This window comes from Pseudorca crassidens, chromosome X, assembly GCF_039906515.1.
Source record: "Pseudorca crassidens isolate mPseCra1 chromosome X, mPseCra1.hap1, whole genome shotgun sequence".
Lineage (NCBI taxonomy): Eukaryota > Metazoa > Chordata > Mammalia > Artiodactyla > Delphinidae > Pseudorca > Pseudorca crassidens.
Window position 1 is genome coordinate 118,748,523 of NC_090317.1, and position 19,913 is coordinate 118,768,435.

General features: G+C 39.5%; 1 protein-coding gene across 1 annotated transcript in view; it reads left to right on the forward strand.

Annotated features, from left to right (window-relative positions):
• BEND2 (BEN domain containing 2) overlaps positions 1-19,913 on the forward strand; it is a 93,787-nt gene that overhangs the window by 34,635 nt on the left and 39,239 nt on the right. The window contains exon 7 of the mRNA XM_067722762.1: positions 15,466-15,573. Within this exon, the coding sequence (XP_067578863.1) occupies positions 15,466-15,573 (108 nt within the window). The remainder of the gene's footprint in view (positions 1-15,465; positions 15,574-19,913) is intronic.

Below are 19,913 nucleotides of genomic sequence, written 5' to 3' on the forward strand. Positions count from 1 at the left end.
TCACTCACCGTAATGCCCTGGAGACTCATCTAGGTTGCTGTGTATATCAGTCCTTTTTTATTTTTGAGTACTACTGCACGGTATGAGTGTACCCTGGCTTGTCTGTCTGTTCACCAGTTGAAGGATGGCTGGGTTGTTTCTCGTTTTCGGCTGTTTGGAGTAAAGCTACTATACTATGCATGCCCATGGATAGGTTTCTGTACGAACATCAGTTTTCATTTCTCTGGGCTGACACCCAAGAGCACAGTAGCTGGGTCCTATGGTAATAGTAAGTTGAGTTTTGTAGAATCCTGGCAAACTGTTTTCCAGTGCAGCTGTACCATTTTACATTCCCACCAGCAGTGTATGAATGATCTAGTTTCTTTGCATGTGTATTTCTGCTCTTTCTTTTTATTATTCTTATGATTAAAAAAGTTCTTTTGGCTGCACCACGCAGCATGTAGGGTGTTAGTTCCCTGACCAGGGATGAAATCCGTGCCCCTGCAGTGGAAGCGCTGAGTCTTAACCACTGGACCTCCAGGGAAGTCCCTGTGGATTTTGTTCTTTCTTCCTTCCTCATGCTCCAAGCTTCCTTCCTTCATTATATCCTTTTGGTCAGATGCGTTTCCTTTAGCCAGTTTTTAAGGGTAAGTCAGTCAGTAACAGTTTGTGTTTAGTTTTCCTTTGTCTGCGGATGTGTTTATTTTTCCTTCATTCCTGAAGGATAGTTTTGCCTGAAATAAAAATTACTGTTGAGATTTCTTGTCTTTCAGCACTTGAAAATGTTTTACTTACCAAAATGTTGTTCAAACAGAATCCGGCACAGCAAAGGGTTGTGAGACAATGAATTATCCAGTGGTACAGGAAAGTGACAGTGACGAAGATACTGATTCAGAAAATTCCTTCCTCACTGCTTCTTCTGGTGAGTTTGAAATGATCCCTATTATGATACACTCTAACCTAGATCCATCAGCATTCTTAATATTAACTCTTAGTGACTGTGTTTTCAACATTAAACTTTTCATTTTGAGATATTTCAGAATCACATGTAGTTGCAAGAAAAAATAGATCCTGTGTACCCTTTACCCAATACTTCCCAATAGTAGTATTCTGCAAAAAGATAGTAAAATATCTCAACTAGGATTTTGACATTGATATGATCCAGAGATCTATTCAGATGACCCCAGCTTAACTTGTATTCATTTGTGTGTGTGTCTGTGTGTGTGTATATAGTTCTGCGCAGTTTTATGACGTGTTTAGGTTCAGGTATTCACCACTACAGTCATGATACAGAACTGTTCTATCACTTCCAGGATCCCTCCTTTGGCTTTTTATAACCACACCCACCTCCTTCTTGGCATTCCTTCCCTGCCTTCATCTTTAAGCCATCCAAATACGAATGTGTTCTCCCTCGTTATAATTTTGTCATTGCAGGACAATGTTCTATTAATGGAGTCATATAGTCGTTAATATTTAAGGATTGCCTTTTTCTCACTCAGCATAATTCCCTGGAGATTCATCCAAGTTGCTGCACGTATCAGTAGTTCCTTCCTTTTTATTGCTGAGCACAACCATGATTTGTTTATCTGTTCACCTCGTGAAGGACATCCTGGTTGTTTCCAGTCTTTAGCTATGAGGAGTAAAGTTTCTGTGAACATTAATGTGTAGGTTTCTGTCTGAACGCAGTTTTCATTTCCCTTTGATAAAGGCGCAAGAGCACAGTTGCTGGGTAGTATGATTATTGCCTGTTTAGTTTTATAAGAAACGGGCAAGCTGTTTTCAGAATGAGTGATTTTATATTCCCACCTTCAATGTATAAGTGATTCATTTTCTCTGCATCCTCACCAGCATTTGGTGTTTTCACTATTTTTAAAATTTTATCCCTTCTGGTAGGTGTATAGTGTAATAATATTTCATTGTGGATTTAATATGTATTTGCCTTTGGATAGTGATATACAACATCTTTACATGTGATAATTTTTCCATCTATATGTTCTTTCTCTGAAATATCTCTTCTGTCTTATAATTTGTTTTCTTTTTTTTTACTGCTGAGTTTTGGGAGTTGTTTAGATATTTGTGGATACTGGTCTTTTGTTGGATATGTGGTTTGCAAATATGTTCTTCCTCTCTGCAGGTTTCCTTTTCATCCTGTCTACTGGTTTGTTTTGTTTTGTTTTGTTTTGTTTTGCAGAGAGAAAGTTTTTAGTTTTTGTGAGGTTCCCGCTGTATTTTCCTTTTATGGATTTTTCTTTAGCTATCGCGTCTATGAACTCTTTGTTTAGTTCTTGATCCCAAATTTTTTTTCCTTTGTTTTTTTCTAAAGGTTTTACAGTTTACATTTCATATGTGCGTTAATTTTGTAAAAGGTGTGAGATGTAGGTTGAGGTTCTTTTGTTTTTTTTGCCTATGGTATCCAGTTGCCGCAGTACCATCTTTGCTCCATTGAATTGCTTTTGTACCTTAATCAAAACCCAATTAGGCATATTTGTGTAGATCTATTTCTGGGATCTCTATTTTGTTCCACGGATCTATGTTTCTACCCCTCTGCCAAACCACAACGTTGTGATTATTTTTGTTATGCAGTAAGCCTTGCCATCAGGTAGAATGATTCCTCATACTTTTCTGCTTTTTCAAAATCAGTTTAAATATGGTAGGTCCTGTGCCTTTCCATCCTAATTGTATTTTTAATATTTATTTACTTATTTTTTAAAGATGTATTGGTTGCACTGGGTCTGAGTTGCGGCAGTTGTGCTCCTTAGTTGCCGCACGCGGGCTCCTTAGTTGTGGCATGCGTACTCAAACGCTTAGTTGCGGCACGTATGTGGGATTTAGTTCCCTGACCAGGGATTGAACCCGGGCTCCCTGCATTGAGAGCGCGGAGCCTTAACCACTGCACCACCTGGGAAGTGTCCCCCATCCTAATTTTAGAATAAGCTTGTTTATGTTTCCCCCCAGAATTGCTGGGATTTTGATGGGAATTGTGTTAAAACCGCAGGTCAGCTTTAGAAGAACTGACATCTTGCGTATATTGAATCTTCTCCTCCGTGAGCATTGTATGTATGTATTGAGGTCTTCTTTGATTTTTTAAATCATCATTTTGTTATTTTCAGGATATAGATCCTATACATCTTTTAAAAGTAAGTTTGTGCTTGGTGCTTCCCTGGAGGCACGGTGGTTAAGAATCCACCTGGCAATGCCAGGGATGTGGGTTCGATCCCTGGTCCGGGAATATCCCACATGCCGTGGAGCAACTAAGGCCGTGTGCCTCAACTACTTAGCCCGTGCACCTAGAGCCCGTGCTCTGCAACAAGAGAAGCCACAGCAATGAGAAGCCCATGCACCGCAACGAAGAGTAGCGTCCACGTGACACAAGTAGAGGAAGCCCGCGCGTAGCAGCGAAGACCCAACGCAACGAAAAATAACTAAATAAGGAGTAAAATAGTATAAAGTAAAATAAAAATTAAAAGAAAATCAGTTTTTGCTGAAGTATTCTATTTTTTGGAGATGTAAATGGTATTATGTTTTTAATTTGGGTTACACGTGGTCATTGTTAGTGCAGTTGACCCTTGAACAACATGGCTTTGAACTGTGTGGGTCCACTTACATGTGGATTTTTTTCAGTAAATACTATACTACTATAGAGTCCGAGGTTGGTTGAATCCACAGATGGGTAACTGCAGATACGACTACCATTTATAAAGTTACATGTGGATTTTGACTGCGTGGAGAGTCGGTGCCCCTAAAGCTCACATTGTTCAAGGGTCAACTGTATATAGAATTAAGCTTAATTTTAGAATGTTGATCTTGTATTCTGTGACCTGGATGAACTCACTTATTAGTTTTAAGAGTGTTTTTGAGCAATTCCTTGGGATTTTCTACATAGCCATCCTTCTTGCATTATGCCAGCTGCAAGTGGGGACCATTATATTGCTTCCTGTCCAATGTGTATGCTTTTTGATCCTTTTTATTGCATTATTGCAGTGGCTAGAAACTCCAGTATTATGTTGAATAAGAGTGGTGAGAGTGGACATCCTTGCTTTGTTTGTGATCTTGGGAAGAAAGCATTCAGTCGTTCACCACTTAACATGATGAGAACTCTTGGTTTCGGTGGATGATCATTATTAAGTTGGGGCGGTTTCCCTCTCTTCCTAACTTGCTGAGAGTTTTTTGCAAATGATTTTTCTATGTCCATGATCACATGGTTCTTGTTTGTTAGCCTGCTGATACGAAGGAGTATATGGATAGGTTTTCCATTGTTGGACCAGCCTTGCATACCTGGGTTAAATCGTACTTGGTCATGGTGTATAATCCTTTGAATACATAATTGATTTGGTTTGCAAATATTTGATTAAGAATTTATGTGTCCAAGTTCATGGAAGATATTGGTGTGTAGTTTTCTTTTCTGTGTGTTATCTCTGTGTGGTTTTGGTATCAGAGCATACTAGCCTCATAAAATGAGTAAGGATTTCCTCCTCTTGTTTTTTATGGAGGAGTAAATGATAAATTAGTGTTAATTCTTTAAATGTTTGGTAAAAATCTCCAGTGAAATCATGTGGGTTTGTAGATATCTTTTTGGGAGCTTTTAAATTGCAAATTTAATATCTTTGATGGTTATTGGACTATTTAGATTATCTATGCCATCTTCGTTGAGTTTTAGTATTTGTAATGTTGGAAGTATTTTCCATTTGTTCGAAGTTATCAAACTTATGAAGGCAAAGTGGGTTGTAGTATTCCCTATTATCCTTTTTTCCTTTTTCTAAAATTGATTAATTTATATTTGGCTGCGTTCGGTCTTTGTTACTGGGTGCAGGCTTTCTCTAGTTGGGGCGAGCGGGGGTTAGTCTCTGTTGCGGTGCGTGGGCTTCTCCTTGCGGTGGCTTTTCTTGTTGCGGAGCATGGGCTCTAGGTGCCCGGGCTTCAGTAGTTGTTGCCCGAGGGCTTAGTAGTTGTGTATTGCGGGCTCTAGAGCGCAGGGTCAGTACTTGTGGAGCACGGGCTTAGTTGCTTCTCGCTATGTGGCATCTTCCCAGTGCAGGGTTCATACCCGTGTCCCCTGCATTGGCAGGCGGATTCCTAACCAGTGCGCCACCAGAGAAGTCCCAAATCTGCTTCATTCTTGAAGGATTGTTTTGCCCGATATAGAATACATGTTTCAGCGACTCCTCTGGAGGCCCTGTGGTTAAGACTCCGCGCTAACGCTGCAGGGAGCACGGGTCCGTTCCCTGCTCTGGGTACTAAGATCCTGCATGCCACGTGGTGCGGCCAAAATAAATAAGGTAAAATAGAATTCATGGTTGAGAATTCTTATCTTTTAGTAGTTGAAAGTGTTTTATTTTTAGAAATGTTGTTAAAAGCTCAAACTACCTAGAAAAGAGCCCTGAGACAACAAATTATCCACTTTAATTGGAAAACAACAGTAGCCAAGATATTTCCTCATTATGTCACTGCATTCCTCCCAGTTTGGGTGAGTTTGAAATGATACTTTGACATATAGCATAGTGAATGTAGAGTCATCAGTCTGTTTAGTGTAAGATGGTGGTAGCTCTTGCTAATTAAAGTTTTTATTTTCAGAAAAGTTTAGCTGCACATGCAGTTATAATAAATAGTACATAAGGATCCTGTGTTCTCTTTACCCACTTTTCCCCAATGGTATTTACAACTGTAAAATGGTATCAACTTGCAGAATGATAGAAAATTATCACAACCAAGATAGTGACATCATATCATCCACAGATATTTTGGAGCTGTCCCCAGTTTCACTGGCGTTAACATGTGTGCGTATTTAGTTCTATACAGTTTTACCATGTGTGCAGGTTACGTACCTTCTACCACAGGCAAGCCCTGAAACAGTCCCATCAGCAGCACGATCTCTCATATTGCTCTTTTATAACCACACCCGTCCCCTTCCTATTGACATTTGCCCCCTACTCCTACCCTCTGCCCTGTTGCATGATAACTATGAATCTCTTCTCCGGATCTATTATTCGTCCCTTCAGCGTTGTTATATACGTGGAATCATGTGGTGTTTGAGGCTTCTTCCCTCAGTGTAATTCCCTGGAGATTCATTCACACTGTTGTATCAGTGGTTCCTTCTTTTTTATCGCTGACTAGTATTTCGTGGTGTGGATGTACCAGGGTTTATTTTTCTGTTCATCTGTTGAAAACCTCTGCGTTTTTGACTGTTTTTTGACTGTTAGGCGTAAAGGTGATATGAATATTCATTCATAGTTTCAAATTTTGTTTCACTTCACTCTTTCACACAAGTTTTCATTTTCTGGGTGAATGGCCAAGACTGCAATTTCTGGGTCCTATGGTAACTGCACCCTTAGCTTTATAAGAAATTGTCAAACTCTTTCCAGTGCAGCTGTATCATTTTCCTTTCCTGCCAGCAATGTATGAGTGATCTACTTTCTCTGCATCCATATTTCTGTTCTTTCCATTGTTCTTTCTCCTTCTAATGTTCCAGAAGTCTATTATACATTTTCTACCAGAAGGTCTTCTTGTAGGTATTTTCTAAGTATAAGTCAGTTAGTGAGAAATACTTTTGGTTTTCCTTTGTCTGTCAATATCTATTTTTGCTTCATTACGGGAGGATAGTTTCATCAGCTATAGGTATGAGGGTGGGAGTCATTTCTCACAGCATTTGAAAAAAGTTTTCCTTACAGAAAACTCTGTGACAACAGAAAGCAGCCTGGAAGATGAACCTCAGATGAAATACCCAGCTTTCTTGGAAGGTGAGAGTGGTAAGATACTTCATATTTCTTAATCCCTCCCAATTTTGGTGAGTTTGTAATGATACATATTACAAGTAGCACGATTTAATCTAGGTTTACGAACACCCTTAATATGAGCTAGTGGTAGCTTTTCCTGATTAAAAATGAAAAGGTTTACTTTAAGAAGATTTTAGCTGGGCATGCAGTTGTAAAAAATAATGCAGAGAGATCGTGTGTCTACTTTACCCGGTTTCCCCCAAAGATAACACCTTGCAAAACTATAGTACAATATCGCAACCAGGATATAGACATTGATAAAATCCGCAGATTTTTATTGAGATGTCTTCAGTTTTATTTGTATATATGTGTGTGTTTATGTGTGCGTGTGTGTATGTGTATTCAGTTTTATATAATTTCACGACATCTTCCATCACAGTTAAGATTAGGAATATTACCATCACCACAAAGATTCTCCCTTTTGCCCTTTAAACCCACACCCACCTATGTCCTCTCATGCTCCTACCGCTACCATGCCTGTCCCTGCCCTCAGCAACTACTAATCTGTTTTCCTTCGTTATAATTTTGTCATTTCAAGAGTTTTACATAGACTCACATAGTATGTAACCTTTTGGGATTGCCTTTTTTCACTCACCGTAATGCCCTGGAGACTCATCTAGGTTGCTGTGTATATCAGTCCTGTTTTATTTTTGAGTACTACTGCACGGTATGAGTGTACCCTGGCTTGTCTGTCTGTTCACCAGTTGAAGGATGGCTGGGTTGTTTCTCGTTTTCGGCTGTTTGGAGTAAAGCTACTATACTATGCATGCCCATGGATAGGTTTCTGTACGAACATCAGTTTTCATTTCTCTGGGCTGACACCCAAGAGCACAGTAGCTGGGTCCTATGGTAATAGTAAGTTGAGTTTTGTAGAATCCTGGCAAACTGTTTTCCAGTGCAGCTGTACCATTTTACATTCCCACCAGCAGTGTATGAATGATCTAGTTTCTTTGCATGTGTATTTCTGCTCTTTCTTTTTATTATTCTTATGATTAAAAAAGTTCTTTTGGCTGCACCACGCAGCATGTAGGGTGTTAGTTCCCTGACCAGGGATGAAATCCGTGCCCCTGCAGTGGAAGCGCTGAGTCTTAACCACTGGACCTCCAGGGAAGTCCCTGTGGATTTTGTTCTTTCTTCCTTCCTCATGCTCCAAGCTTCCTTCCTTCATTATATCCTTTTGGTCAGATGCGTTTCCTTTAGCCAGTTTTTAAGGGTAAGTCAGTCAGTAACAGTTTGTGTTTAGTTTTCCTTTGTCTGCGGATGTGTTTATTTTTCCTTCATTCCTGAAGGATAGTTTTGCCTGAAATAAAAATTACTGTTGAGATTTCTTGTCTTTCAGCACTTGAAAATGTTTTACTTACCAAAATGTTGTTCAAACAGAATCCGGCCCAGCAAAGGGTTGTGAGACAATGAATTATCCAACGGTAAAGGAAAATGACAGAGACGAAGGTACTGATTCAGAAAATTCCTTCCTCACTGCTTCTTCTGGTGAGTTTGAAATGATCCCTATTATGATACACCCTAACCTAGATCCATCAGCATTCTTAATATTAACTCTTAGTGACTGTGTTTTCAACATTAAACTTTTCATTTTGAGATATTTCAGAATCACATGTAGTTGCAAGAAAAAATAGATCCTGTGTACCCTTTACCCAATACTTCCCAATAGTAGTATTCTGCAAAAAGATAGTAAAATATCATTACTAGGATTATGACATTGATACGATCCAGAGATCTATTCAGATGACCCCAGCTTAACTTGTATTCATTTGTGTGTGTGTCTGTGTGTGTGTATATAGTTCTGTGGAGTTTTATGACGTGTTTAGGTTCAGGTATTCACCACTACAGTCATGATACAGAACTGTTCTATCACTTCCAGGATCCCTCCTTTGGCTTTTTATAACCACACCCACCTCCTTCTTGGCATTCCTTCCCTGCCTTCATCTTTAAGCCATCCAAATACGAATGTGTTCTCCCTCGTTATAATTTTGTCATTGCAGGACAATGTTCTATTAATGGAGTCATATAGTCGTTAATATTTAAGGATTGCCTTTTTCTCACTCAGCATAATTCCCTGGAGATTCATCCAAGTTGCTGCACGTATCAGTAGTTCCTTCCTTTTTATTGCTGAGCACAACCATGATTTGTTTATCTGTTCACCTCGTGAAGGACATCCTGGTTGTTTCCAGTCTTTAGCTATGAGGAGTAAAGTTTCTGTGAACATTAATGTGTAGGTTTCTGTCTGAACGCAGTTTTCATTTCCCTTTGATAAAGGCGCAAGAGCACAGTTGCTGGGTAGTATGATTATTGCCTGTTTAGTTTTATAAGAAACGGGCAAGCTGTTTTCAGAATGAGTGATTTTATATTCCCACCTTCAATGTATAAGTGATTCATTTTCTCTGCATCCTCACCAGCATTTGGTGTTTTCACTATTTTTAAAATTTTATCCCTTCTGGTAGGTGTATAGTGTAATAATATTTCATTGTGGGTTTAATATGTATTTGCCTTTGGATAGTGATATACAACATCTTTACATGTGATAATTTTTCCATCTATATGTTCTTTCTCTGAAATATCTCTTCTGTCTTATAATTTGTTTTCTTTTTTTTTACTGCTGAGTTTTGGGAGTTGTTTAGATAATTGTGGATACTGGTCTTTTGTTGGATATGTGGTTTGCAAATATGTTCTTCCTCTCTGCAGGTTTCCTTTTCATCCTGTCTACTGGTTTGTTTTGTTTTGTTTTGTTTTGTTTTGCAGAGAGAAAGTTTTTAGTTTTTGTGAGGTTCCCGCTGTATTTTCCTTTTATGGATTTTTCTTTAGCTATCGCGTCTATGAACTCTTTGTTTAGTTCTTGATCCCAAATTTTTTTTCCTTTGTTTTTTTCTAAAGGTTTTACAGTTTACATTTCATATGTGCGTTAATTTTGTAAAAGGTGTGAGATGTAGGTTGAGGTTCTTTTGTTTTTTTTGCCTATGGTATCCAGTTGCCGCAGTACCATCTTTGCTCCATTGAATTGCTTTTGTACCTTAATCAAAACCCAATTAGGCATATTTGTGTAGATCTATTACTGGGATCTCTATTTTGTTCCACGGATCTATGTTTCTACCCCTCTGCCAAACCACAACGTTGTGATTATTTTTGTTATGCAGTAAGCCTTGCCATCAGGTAGAATGATTCCTCATACTTTTCTGCTTTTTCAAAATCAGTTTAAATATGGTAGGTCCTGTGCCTTTCCATCCTAATTGTATTTTTAATATTTATTTACTTATTTTTTAAAGATGTATTGGTTGCACTGGGTCTGAGTTGCGGCAGTTGTGCTCCTTAGTTGCCGCACGCGGGCTCCTTAGTTGTGGCATGCGTACTCAAACGCTTAGTTGCGGCACGTATGTGGGATTTAGTTCCCTGACCAGGGATTGAACCCGGGCCCCCTGCATTGAGAGCGCGGAGCCTTAACCACTGCACCACCTGGGAAGTGTCCCCCATCCTAATTTTAGAATAAGCTTGTTTATGTTTCCCCCCAGAATTGCTGGGATTTTGATGGGAATTGTGTTAAAACCGCAGGTCAGCTTTAGAAGAACTGACATCTTGCGTATATTGAATCTTCTCCTCCGTGAGCATTGTATGTATGTATTGAGGTCTTCTTTGATTTTTTAAATCATCATTTTGTTATTTTCAGGATATAGATCCTATACATCTTTTAAAAGTAAGTTTGTGCTTGGTGCTTCCCTGGAGGCACGGTGGTTAAGAATCCACCTGGCAATGCCAGGGATGTGGGTTCGATCCCTGGTCCGGGAATATCCCACATGCCGTGGAGCAACTAAGGCCGTGTGCCTCAACTACTTAGCCCGTGCACCTAGAGCCCGTGCTCTGCAACAAGAGAAGCCACAGCAATGAGAAGCCCATGCACCGCAACGAAGAGTAGCGTCCACGTGACACAAGTAGAGGAAGCCCGCGCGTAGCAGCGAAGACCCAACGCAACGAAAAATAACTAAATAAGGAGTAAAATAGTATAAAGTAAAATAAAAATTAAAAGAAAATCAGTTTTTGCTGAAGTATTCTATTTTTTGGAGATGTAAATGGTATTATGTTTTTAATTTGGGTTACACGTGGTCATTGTTAGTGCAGTTGACCCTTGAACAACATGGCTTTGAACTGTGTGGGTCCACTTACATGTGGATTTTTTTCAGTAAATACTATACTACTATAGAGTCCGAGGTTGGTTGAATCCACAGATGGGTAACTGCAGATACGACTACCATTTATAAAGTTACATGTGGATTTTGACTGCGTGGAGAGTCGGTGCCCCTAAAGCTCACATTGTTCAAGGGTCAACTGTATATAGAATTAAGCTTAATTTTAGAATGTTGATCTTGTATTCTGTGACCTGGATGAACTCACTTATTAGTTTTAAGAGTGTTTTTGAGCAATTCCTTGGGATTTTCTACATAGCCATCCTTCTTGCATTATGCCAGCTGCAAGTGGGGACCATTATATTGCTTCCTGTCCAATGTGTATGCTTTTTGATCCTTTTTATTGCATTATTGCAGTGGCTAGAAACTCCAGTATTATGTTGAATAAGAGTGGTGAGAGTGGACATCCTTGCTTTGTTTGTGATCTTGGGAAGAAAGCATTCAGTCGTTCACCACTTAACATGATGAGAACTCTTGGTTTCGGTGGATGATCATTATTAAGTTGGGGCGGTTTCCCTCTCTTCCTAACTTGCTGAGAGTTTTTTGCAAATGATTTTTCTATGTCCATGATCACATGGTTCTTGTTCGTTAGCCTGCTGATACGAAGGAGTATATGGATAGGTTTTCCATTGTTGGACCAGCCTTGCATACCTGGGTTAAATCGTACTTGGTCATGGTGTATAATCCTTTGAATACATAATTGATTTGGTTTGCAAATATTTGATTAAGAATTTATGTGTCCAAGTTCATGGAAGATATTGGTGTGTAGTTTTCTTTTCTGTGTGTTATCTCTGTGTGGTTTTGGTATCAGAGCATACTAGCCTCATAAAATGAGTAAGGATTTCCTCCTCTTGTTTTTTATGGAGGAGTAAATGATAAATTAGTGTTAATTCTTTAAATGTTTGGTAAAAATCTCCAGTGAAATCATGTGGGTTTGTAGATATCTTTTTGGGAGCTTTTAAATTGCAAATTTAATATCTTTGATGGTTATTGGACTATTTAGATTATCTATGCCATCTTCGTTGAGTTTTAGTATTTGTAATGTTGGAAGTATTTTCCATTTGTTCGAAGTTATCAAACTTATGAAGGCAAAGTGGGTTGTAGTATTCCCTATTATCCTTTTTTCCTTTTTCTAAAATTGATTAATTTATATTTGGCTGCGTTCGGTCTTTGTTACTGGGTGCAGGCTTTCTCTAGTTGGGGCGAGCGGGGGTTAGTCTCTGTTGCGGTGCGTGGGCTTCTCCTTGCGGTGGCTTTTCTTGTTGCGGAGCATGGGCTCTAGGTGCCCGGGCTTCAGTAGTTGTTGCCCGAGGGCTTAGTAGTTGTGTATTGCGGGCTCTAGAGCGCAGGGTCAGTACTTGTGGAGCACGGGCTTAGTTGCTTCTCGCTATGTGGCATCTTCCCAGTGCAGGGTTCATACCCGTGTCCCCTGCATTGGCAGGCGGATTCCTAACCAGTGCGCCACCAGAGAAGTCCCAAATCTGCTTCATTCTTGAAGGATTGTTTTGCCCGATATAGAATACATGTTTCAGCGACTCCTCTGGAGGCCCTGTGGTTAAGACTCCGCGCTAACGCTGCAGGGAGCACGGGTCCGTTCCCTGCTCTGGGTACTAAGATCCTGCATGCCACGTGGTGCGGCCAAAATAAATAAGGTAAAATAGAATTCATGGTTGAGAATTCTTATCTTTTAGTAGTTGAAAGTGTTTTATTTTTAGAAATGTTGTTAAAAGCTCAAACTACCTAGAAAAGAGCCCTGAGACAACAAATTATCCACTTTAATTGGAAAACAACAGTAGCCAAGATATTTCCTCATTATGTCACTGCATTCCTCCCAGTTTGGGTGAGTTTGAAATGATACTTTGACATATAGCATAGTGAATGTAGAGTCATCAGTCTGTTTAGTGTAAGATGGTGGTAGCTCTTGCTAATTAAAGTTTTTATTTTCAGAAAAGTTTAGCTGCACATGCAGTTATAATAAATAGTACATAAGGATCCTGTGTTCTCTTTACCCACTTTTCCCCAATGGTATTTACAACTGTAAAATGGTATCAACTTGCAGAATGATAGAAAATTATCACAACCAAGATAGTGACATGATACCATCCACAGATATTTTGGAGCTGTCCCCAGTTTCACTGGCGTTAATATGTGTGCGTATTTAGTTCTATACAGTTTTACCATGTGTGCAGGTTACGTACCTTCTACCACAGGCAAGCCCTGAAACAGTCCCATCAGCAGCACGATCTCTCATATTGCTCTTTTATAACCACACCCGTCCCCTTCCTATTGACATTTGCCCCCTACTCCTACCCTCTGCCCTGTTGCATGATAACTATGAATCTCTTCTCCGGATCTATTATTCGTCCCTTCAGCGTTGTTATATACATGGAATCATGTGGTGTTTGAGGCTTCTTCCCTCAGTGTAATTCCCTGGAGATTCATTCACACTGTTGTATCAGTGGTTCCTTCTTTTTTATCGCTGACTAGTATTTCGTGGTGTGGATGTACCAGGGTTTATTTTTCTGTTCATCTGTTGAAAACCTCTGCGTTTTTGACTGTTTTTTGACTGTTAGGCGTAAAGGTGATATGAATATTCATTCATAGTTTCAAATTTTGTTTCACTTCACTCTTTCACACAAGTTTTCATTTTCTGGGTGAATGGCCAAGACTGCAATTTCTGGGTCCTATGGTAACTGCACCCTTAGCTTTATAAGAAATTGTCAAACTCTTTCCAGTGCAGCTGTATCATTTTCCTTTCCTGCCAGCAATGTATGAGTGATCTACTTTCTCTGCATCCATATTTCTGTTCTTTCCATTGTTCTTTCTCCTTCTAATGTTCCAGAAGTCTATTATACATTTTCTACCAGAAGGTCTTCTTGTAGGTATTTTCTAAGTATAAGTCAGTTAGTGAGAAATACTTTTGGTTTTCCTTTGTCTGTCAATATCTATTTTTGCTTCATTACGGGAGGATAGTTTCATCAGCTATAGGTATGAGGGTGGGAGTCATTTCTCACAGCATTTGAAAAAAGTTTTCCTTACAGAAAACTCTGTGACAACAGAAAGCAGCCTGGAAGATGAACCTCAGATGAAATACCCAGCTTTCTTGGAAGGTGAGAGTGGTAAGATACTTCATATTTCTTAATCCCTCCCAATTTTGGTGAGTTTGTAATGATACATATTACAAGTAGCACGATTTAATCTAGGTTTACGAACACCCTTAATATGAGCTAGTGGTAGCTTTTCCTGATTAAAAATGAAAAGGTTTACTTTAAGAAGATTTTAGCTGGGCATGCAGTTGTAAAAAATAATGCAGAGAGATCGTGTGTCTACTTTACCCGGTTTCCCCCAAAGATAACACCTTGCAAAACTATAGTACAATATCGCAACCAGGATATAGACATTGATAAAATCCGCAGATTTTTATTGAGATGTCTTCAGTTTTATTTGTATATATGTGTGTGTTTATGTGTGCGTGTGTGTATGTGTATTCAGTTTTATATAATTTCACGACATCTTCCATCACAGTTAAGATTAGGAATATTACCATCACCACAAAGATTCTCCCTTTTGCCCTTTAAACCCACACCCACCTATGTCCTCTCATGCTCCTACCGCTACCATGCCTGTCCCTGCCCTCAGCAACTACTAATCTGTTTTCCTTCGTTATAATTTTGTCATTTCAAGAGTTTTACATAGACTCACATAGTATGTAACCTTTTGGGATTGCCTTTTTTCACTCACCGTAATGCCCTGGAGACTCATCTAGGTTGCTGTGTATATCAGTCCTGTTTTATTTTTGAGTACTACTGCACGGTATGAGTGTACCGTGGCTTGTCTGTCTGTTCACCAGTTGAAGGATGGCTGGGTTGTTTCTCGTTTTCGGCTGTTTGGAGTAAAGCTACTATACTATGCATGCCCATGGATAGGTTTCTGTATGAACATCAGTTTTCATTTCTCTGGGCTGACACCCAAGAGCACAGTAGCTGGGTCCTATGGTAATAGTAAGTTGAGTTTTGTAGAATCCTGGCAAACTGTTTTCCAGTGCAGCTGTACCATTTTACATTCCCACCAGCAGTGTATGAATGATCTAGTTTCTTTGCATGTGTATTTCTGCTCTTTCTTTTTATTATTCTTATGATTAAAAAAGTTCTTTTGGCTGCACCACGCAGCATGTAGGGTGTTAGTTCCCTGACCAGGGATGAAATCCGTGCCCCTGCAGTGGAAGCGCTGAGTCTTAACCACTGGACCTCCAGGGAAGTCCCTGTGGATTTTGTTCTTTCTTCCTTCCTCATGCTCCAAGCTTCCTTCCTTCATTATATCCTTTTGGTCAGATGAGTTTCCTTTAGCCAGTTTTTAAGGGTAAGTCAGTCAGTAACAGTTTGTGTTTAGTTTTCCTTTGTCTGCGGATGTGTTTATTTTTCCTTCATTCCTGAAGGATAGTTTTGCCTGAAATAAAAATTACTGTTGAGATTTCTTGTCTTTCAGCACTTGAAAATGTTTTACTTACCAAAATGTTGTTCAAACAGAATCCGGCCCAGAAATGCGTTGTGAGATAATGAATTATCCAACGATAAAGGAAAATGACAGAGACGAAGGTACTGATTCAGAAAATTCCTTCCTCACTGCTTCTTTTGGTGAGTTTGAAATGATCCCTATTACGATACACTCTAACCTATCCATCAGCATTCTTAATATTAATTCTTAGTGACTGCGTTTTCAACATTAAACTTTTCATTTTGAGATATTTCAGAATCACATGTAGTTGCAAGAAAAAATAGATCCTGTGTACCCTTTACCCAATACTTCCCAATAGTAGTATTCTGCAAAAAGATAGTAAAATATCTCAACTAGGATTTTGACATTGATATGATCCACAGATCTATTCAGATGACCCCAGCTTTACTTGTATTCATTTGTGTGTGTGTCTCTGTGTGTGTATATAGTTCTGCGCACTTTTATGACGTGTTTAGGTTCAGGTATTCACCACTACAGTCATGATACAGAACTGTTCTATCACTTCCAGGAACCCTCCTTTGGCTTTTTATAACCACACCCACCTGCTTCTTGTCATTCCTTCCCTGCCTTCATCTTTAAGCCATCCAAATACGAATGCGTTCTCCCTCGTTATAATTTTGTCATTGCAGGGCAATGTTCTATTAATGGAGTCTTATAGTCGTTAATATTTAAGGATTGCCTTTTTCTCACTCAGCATAATTCCCTGGAGATTCATGCAAGTTGCTGCATGTATCAGTAGTTCCTTCCTTTTTATTGCTGAGCACAACCATGATTTGTTTATCTGTTCACCTCGTGAAGGACATCTGGGTTGTTTCCAGTCTTTAGCTATGAGGAGTAAAGTTGCTGTGAACATTAATGTGTAGGTTTCTGAACGCAGTTTTCATTTCCCTGTGATAAAGGCCCAAGAGCACAGTTGCTGGGTAGGATGATAATTGCCTGTTTAGTTTTATAAGAAACGGGCAAGCTATTTTCAGAATGAGTGGTTTTAGATTCCCACCAGCAATGTATAAGTGATTCATTTTCTCTGCATCCTCACCAGCATTTGGTGTTTTCACTATTTTTAAAATTTTACCCCTTCTGGTAGGTGTATAGTGTAATAATATTTCATTGTGGGTTTAATATGGTATTTGCCTTTGGATAGTGATATACAACATCTTTACATGTGGTAATTTTTCCATCTATATGTTCTTTCTCTGAAGTATCTCTTTTGTCCTATAATTTGTTTTCTTTTTTTTTACTGCTGAGTTTTGGGAGTTGTTTAGATAATTGTGGATACTGGTCTTTTGTTGGATATGTGGTTTGCAAATATGTTCTTCCTCTCTGCAGGTTTCCTTTTCATCCTGTCTACTGGTTTGTTTTGTTTTGTTTTGTTTTGTTTTGCAGAGAGAAAGTTTTTAGTTTTTGTGAGGTTCCCGCTGTATTTTCCTTTTATGGATTTTTCTTTAGCTATCGCGTCTATGAACTCTTTGTTTAGTTCTTGATCCCAAATTTTTTCCTTTGTTTTTTTCTAAAGGTTTTACAGTTTACATTTCATATTTGCGTTAATTTTGTAAAAGGTGTGAGATGTAGGTTGAGGTTCTTTTGTTTTTTTTGCCTATGGCTATCCAGTTGCCGCAGTACCATCTTTGCTCCACTGAATTGCTTTTGTACCTTAATCAAAACCCAATTAGGCATATTTGTGTAGATCTATTTCTGGGATCTCTATTTTGTTCCACGGATCTATGTTTCTACCCCCCTGCCAAACCTCAACGTTGTGATTATTGTTGTTATGCAGTAAGCCTTACCATCAGGTAGAATGATTCCTCATACTTTTCTGCTTTTTCAAAATCAGTTTAAATATGGTAGGTCCTGTGCCTTTCCATCCTAATTGTATTTTTAATTTACTTATTTTTTAAATATGTATTGGTTGCACTGGGTCTGAGTTGCAGCAGTTTTGCTCCTCAGTTGTGGCACGCGGGCTCCTTAGTTGTGGCATGCGTACTCAAACGCTTAGTTGCGGCATGTATGTGGGATTTAGTTCCCTGACCAGGGATTGAACCCGGGCCCCCTGCATTGAGAGCGCGGAGCCTTAACCACTGCGCCGCCTGGGAAGTGTCCCCCATCCTAATATTAGAATAAGTTTGTTTATGTTTCCCCCCAGAATTGCTGGGATTTTGATGGGAATTGTGTTAAAACCACAGGTCAGCTTTAGAAGAACTGACATCTTGCGTATATTGAATCTTCTTCTCCATGAGCACTGTATGTCTGCTGTATGTATTGAGGTCTTCTTTGATTTTTTAAATCATCATTTTGTTATTTTCAGGATATAGATCCTATACATCTTTTAAAAATAAGTCTGTGCTTGGTACTTCCCTGGAGGCGCGGTGGTTAAGAATCCACCTGGCAATGCAGGGGATGTGGGTTCGATCCCTGGTTCGGGAAGATCCCACATGCCGTGGAGCAACTAAGCCCGTGTGCCTCAACTACTTAGCCCATGCTGTGCAACAAGAGAAGCCACAGCAATGAGAAGCCCATGCACCACAACGAAGAGTAGCGTCCGTGTGACGCAAGTAGAGAAAGCCCGCGCGTAGCAGCGAAGACCCAACACAAAGAAACATAACTAAATAAGGAGTAAAATAGTATAAAGTAAAATAAAAATTAAAAGAAAATCAGTTTTTGCTGAAGTATTCTATTTTTTGGAGATGTAAATGGTATTATGTTTTTAATTTGGGTTACACGTGGTCATTGTTAGTACAGTTGACCCTTGAACAACATGGCTTTGAACTGTGTGGGTCCACTTACATGTGGATTTTTTTCAGTAAATACTATAGTACTATAGAGTCCGAGGTTGGTTGAATCCACAGATGGGTAACTGCAGATACGACTACCATTTATAAAGTTACATGTGGATTTTGACTGCGTGGAGAGTCAGTGCCCCTAAAGCTCACATTGTTCAAGGGTCACCTGTATATAGAATTAAGCTTAATTTTAGAATGTTGATCTTGTATTCTGTGACCTGGATGAACTCACTTATTAGTTTTAAGAGTGTTTTTGAGCAATTCCTTGGGATTTTCTACATAGCCATCCTTCTTGCATTATGCCAGCTGCAAGTGGGGACCATTATATTGCTTCCTGTCCAATGTGTATGCTTTTTGTTCCTTTTTATTGCATTATTACAGTGACTAGACCCTGTAGTATTATGTTGAATAAGAGTGGTGAGAGTGGACATCCTTGCTTTTTTTGTGATCTTGGGAAGAAAGCATTCAGTTGTTCACCACTTAACATGATGAGAACTCTTGGTTTCGGTGGATGATCATTATTAAGTTGGGGCGGTTTCCCTCTCTTCCTAACTTGCTGAGAGTGTTTTGCAAATGTTTTTTCTATGTCCATGATCACATGGTTCTTGTTCGTTAGCCTGCTGATATGATGGAGTATATTGATAGGTTTTCCATTGTTGGACCAGCCTTGCATACCTGGGTTAAATCATACTTGGTCATGGTGTATAATCCTTTGAATACATAATTGATTTGGTTGGCAAATATTTGATTAAGAATTTATGTGTCCAAGTTCATGAAAGATATTGGTGTGTAGTTTTCTTTTTTGTGTGTTATCTCTGTGTGGTTTTGGTATCAGAGCATACTAGCCTCATAAAATGAGTAAGGATTGCCTCCTCTTGTATTTTATGGAGGAGTAAATGATAAATTAGTGTTAATTCTCTAAATGTTTGGTGAAAATCTCCAGTGAAATCATCTGGGCTTGTAGATACCTTTTTGGGAGCTTTTTAATTGCAAATTTGATATCTTTGACGGTTATAGGACTGTTTAGACTACCTATGCCATCTTCGTTGAGTTGTAGTATTTGTAATTTTGGAAGTATTGGTCCATTTCTTCTAAGTTATCAAATTTGTGAGGGCAAAGTGGGTTGTAGTATTCCCTATTATCCTTTTTTTCCTTTTTTAAAAATTAATTAATTTATTTTTGGCTGCGTTCGGTCTTTGTTACTGGGTGCGGGCTTTCTCTAGTTGCTGCGAGCGGGGGTTAGTCTCTGTTGCGGTGCGTGGGCTTCTCCTTGCGGTGGCTTTTCTTGTTGTGGAGCACGGGCTCTAGGTGCCTGGGCTTCAGTAGTTGTGGCACGAGGGCTCAGTAGTTGTGTCTCGCGGGCTCTAGAGCGCAGGCTCAGTAGTTGTGGCGCACGGGCTTACTTCCTCTGCGGCATGTGGCATCTTCCCAGAGCAGGGCTCGTACCCGTGTCCCCTGCATTGGCAGGCGTATTCCTAATCAGTGCGCCACCAGGGAAGTCCCAAAACTGCTTCATTCTTGAAGGATTGTTTTGCCCGATATAGAATTCATGGTTCAGGGACTTCTCTGGCGGTCCTGTGGTTAAGATTCCGCGCTAACCCTGCAGGGGGCACGGGTCCGATCCCTGCTCTGGGTACTAAGATCCTGCATGCCGCGTGGTGCGGCCAAAAAAAATGAGGCAA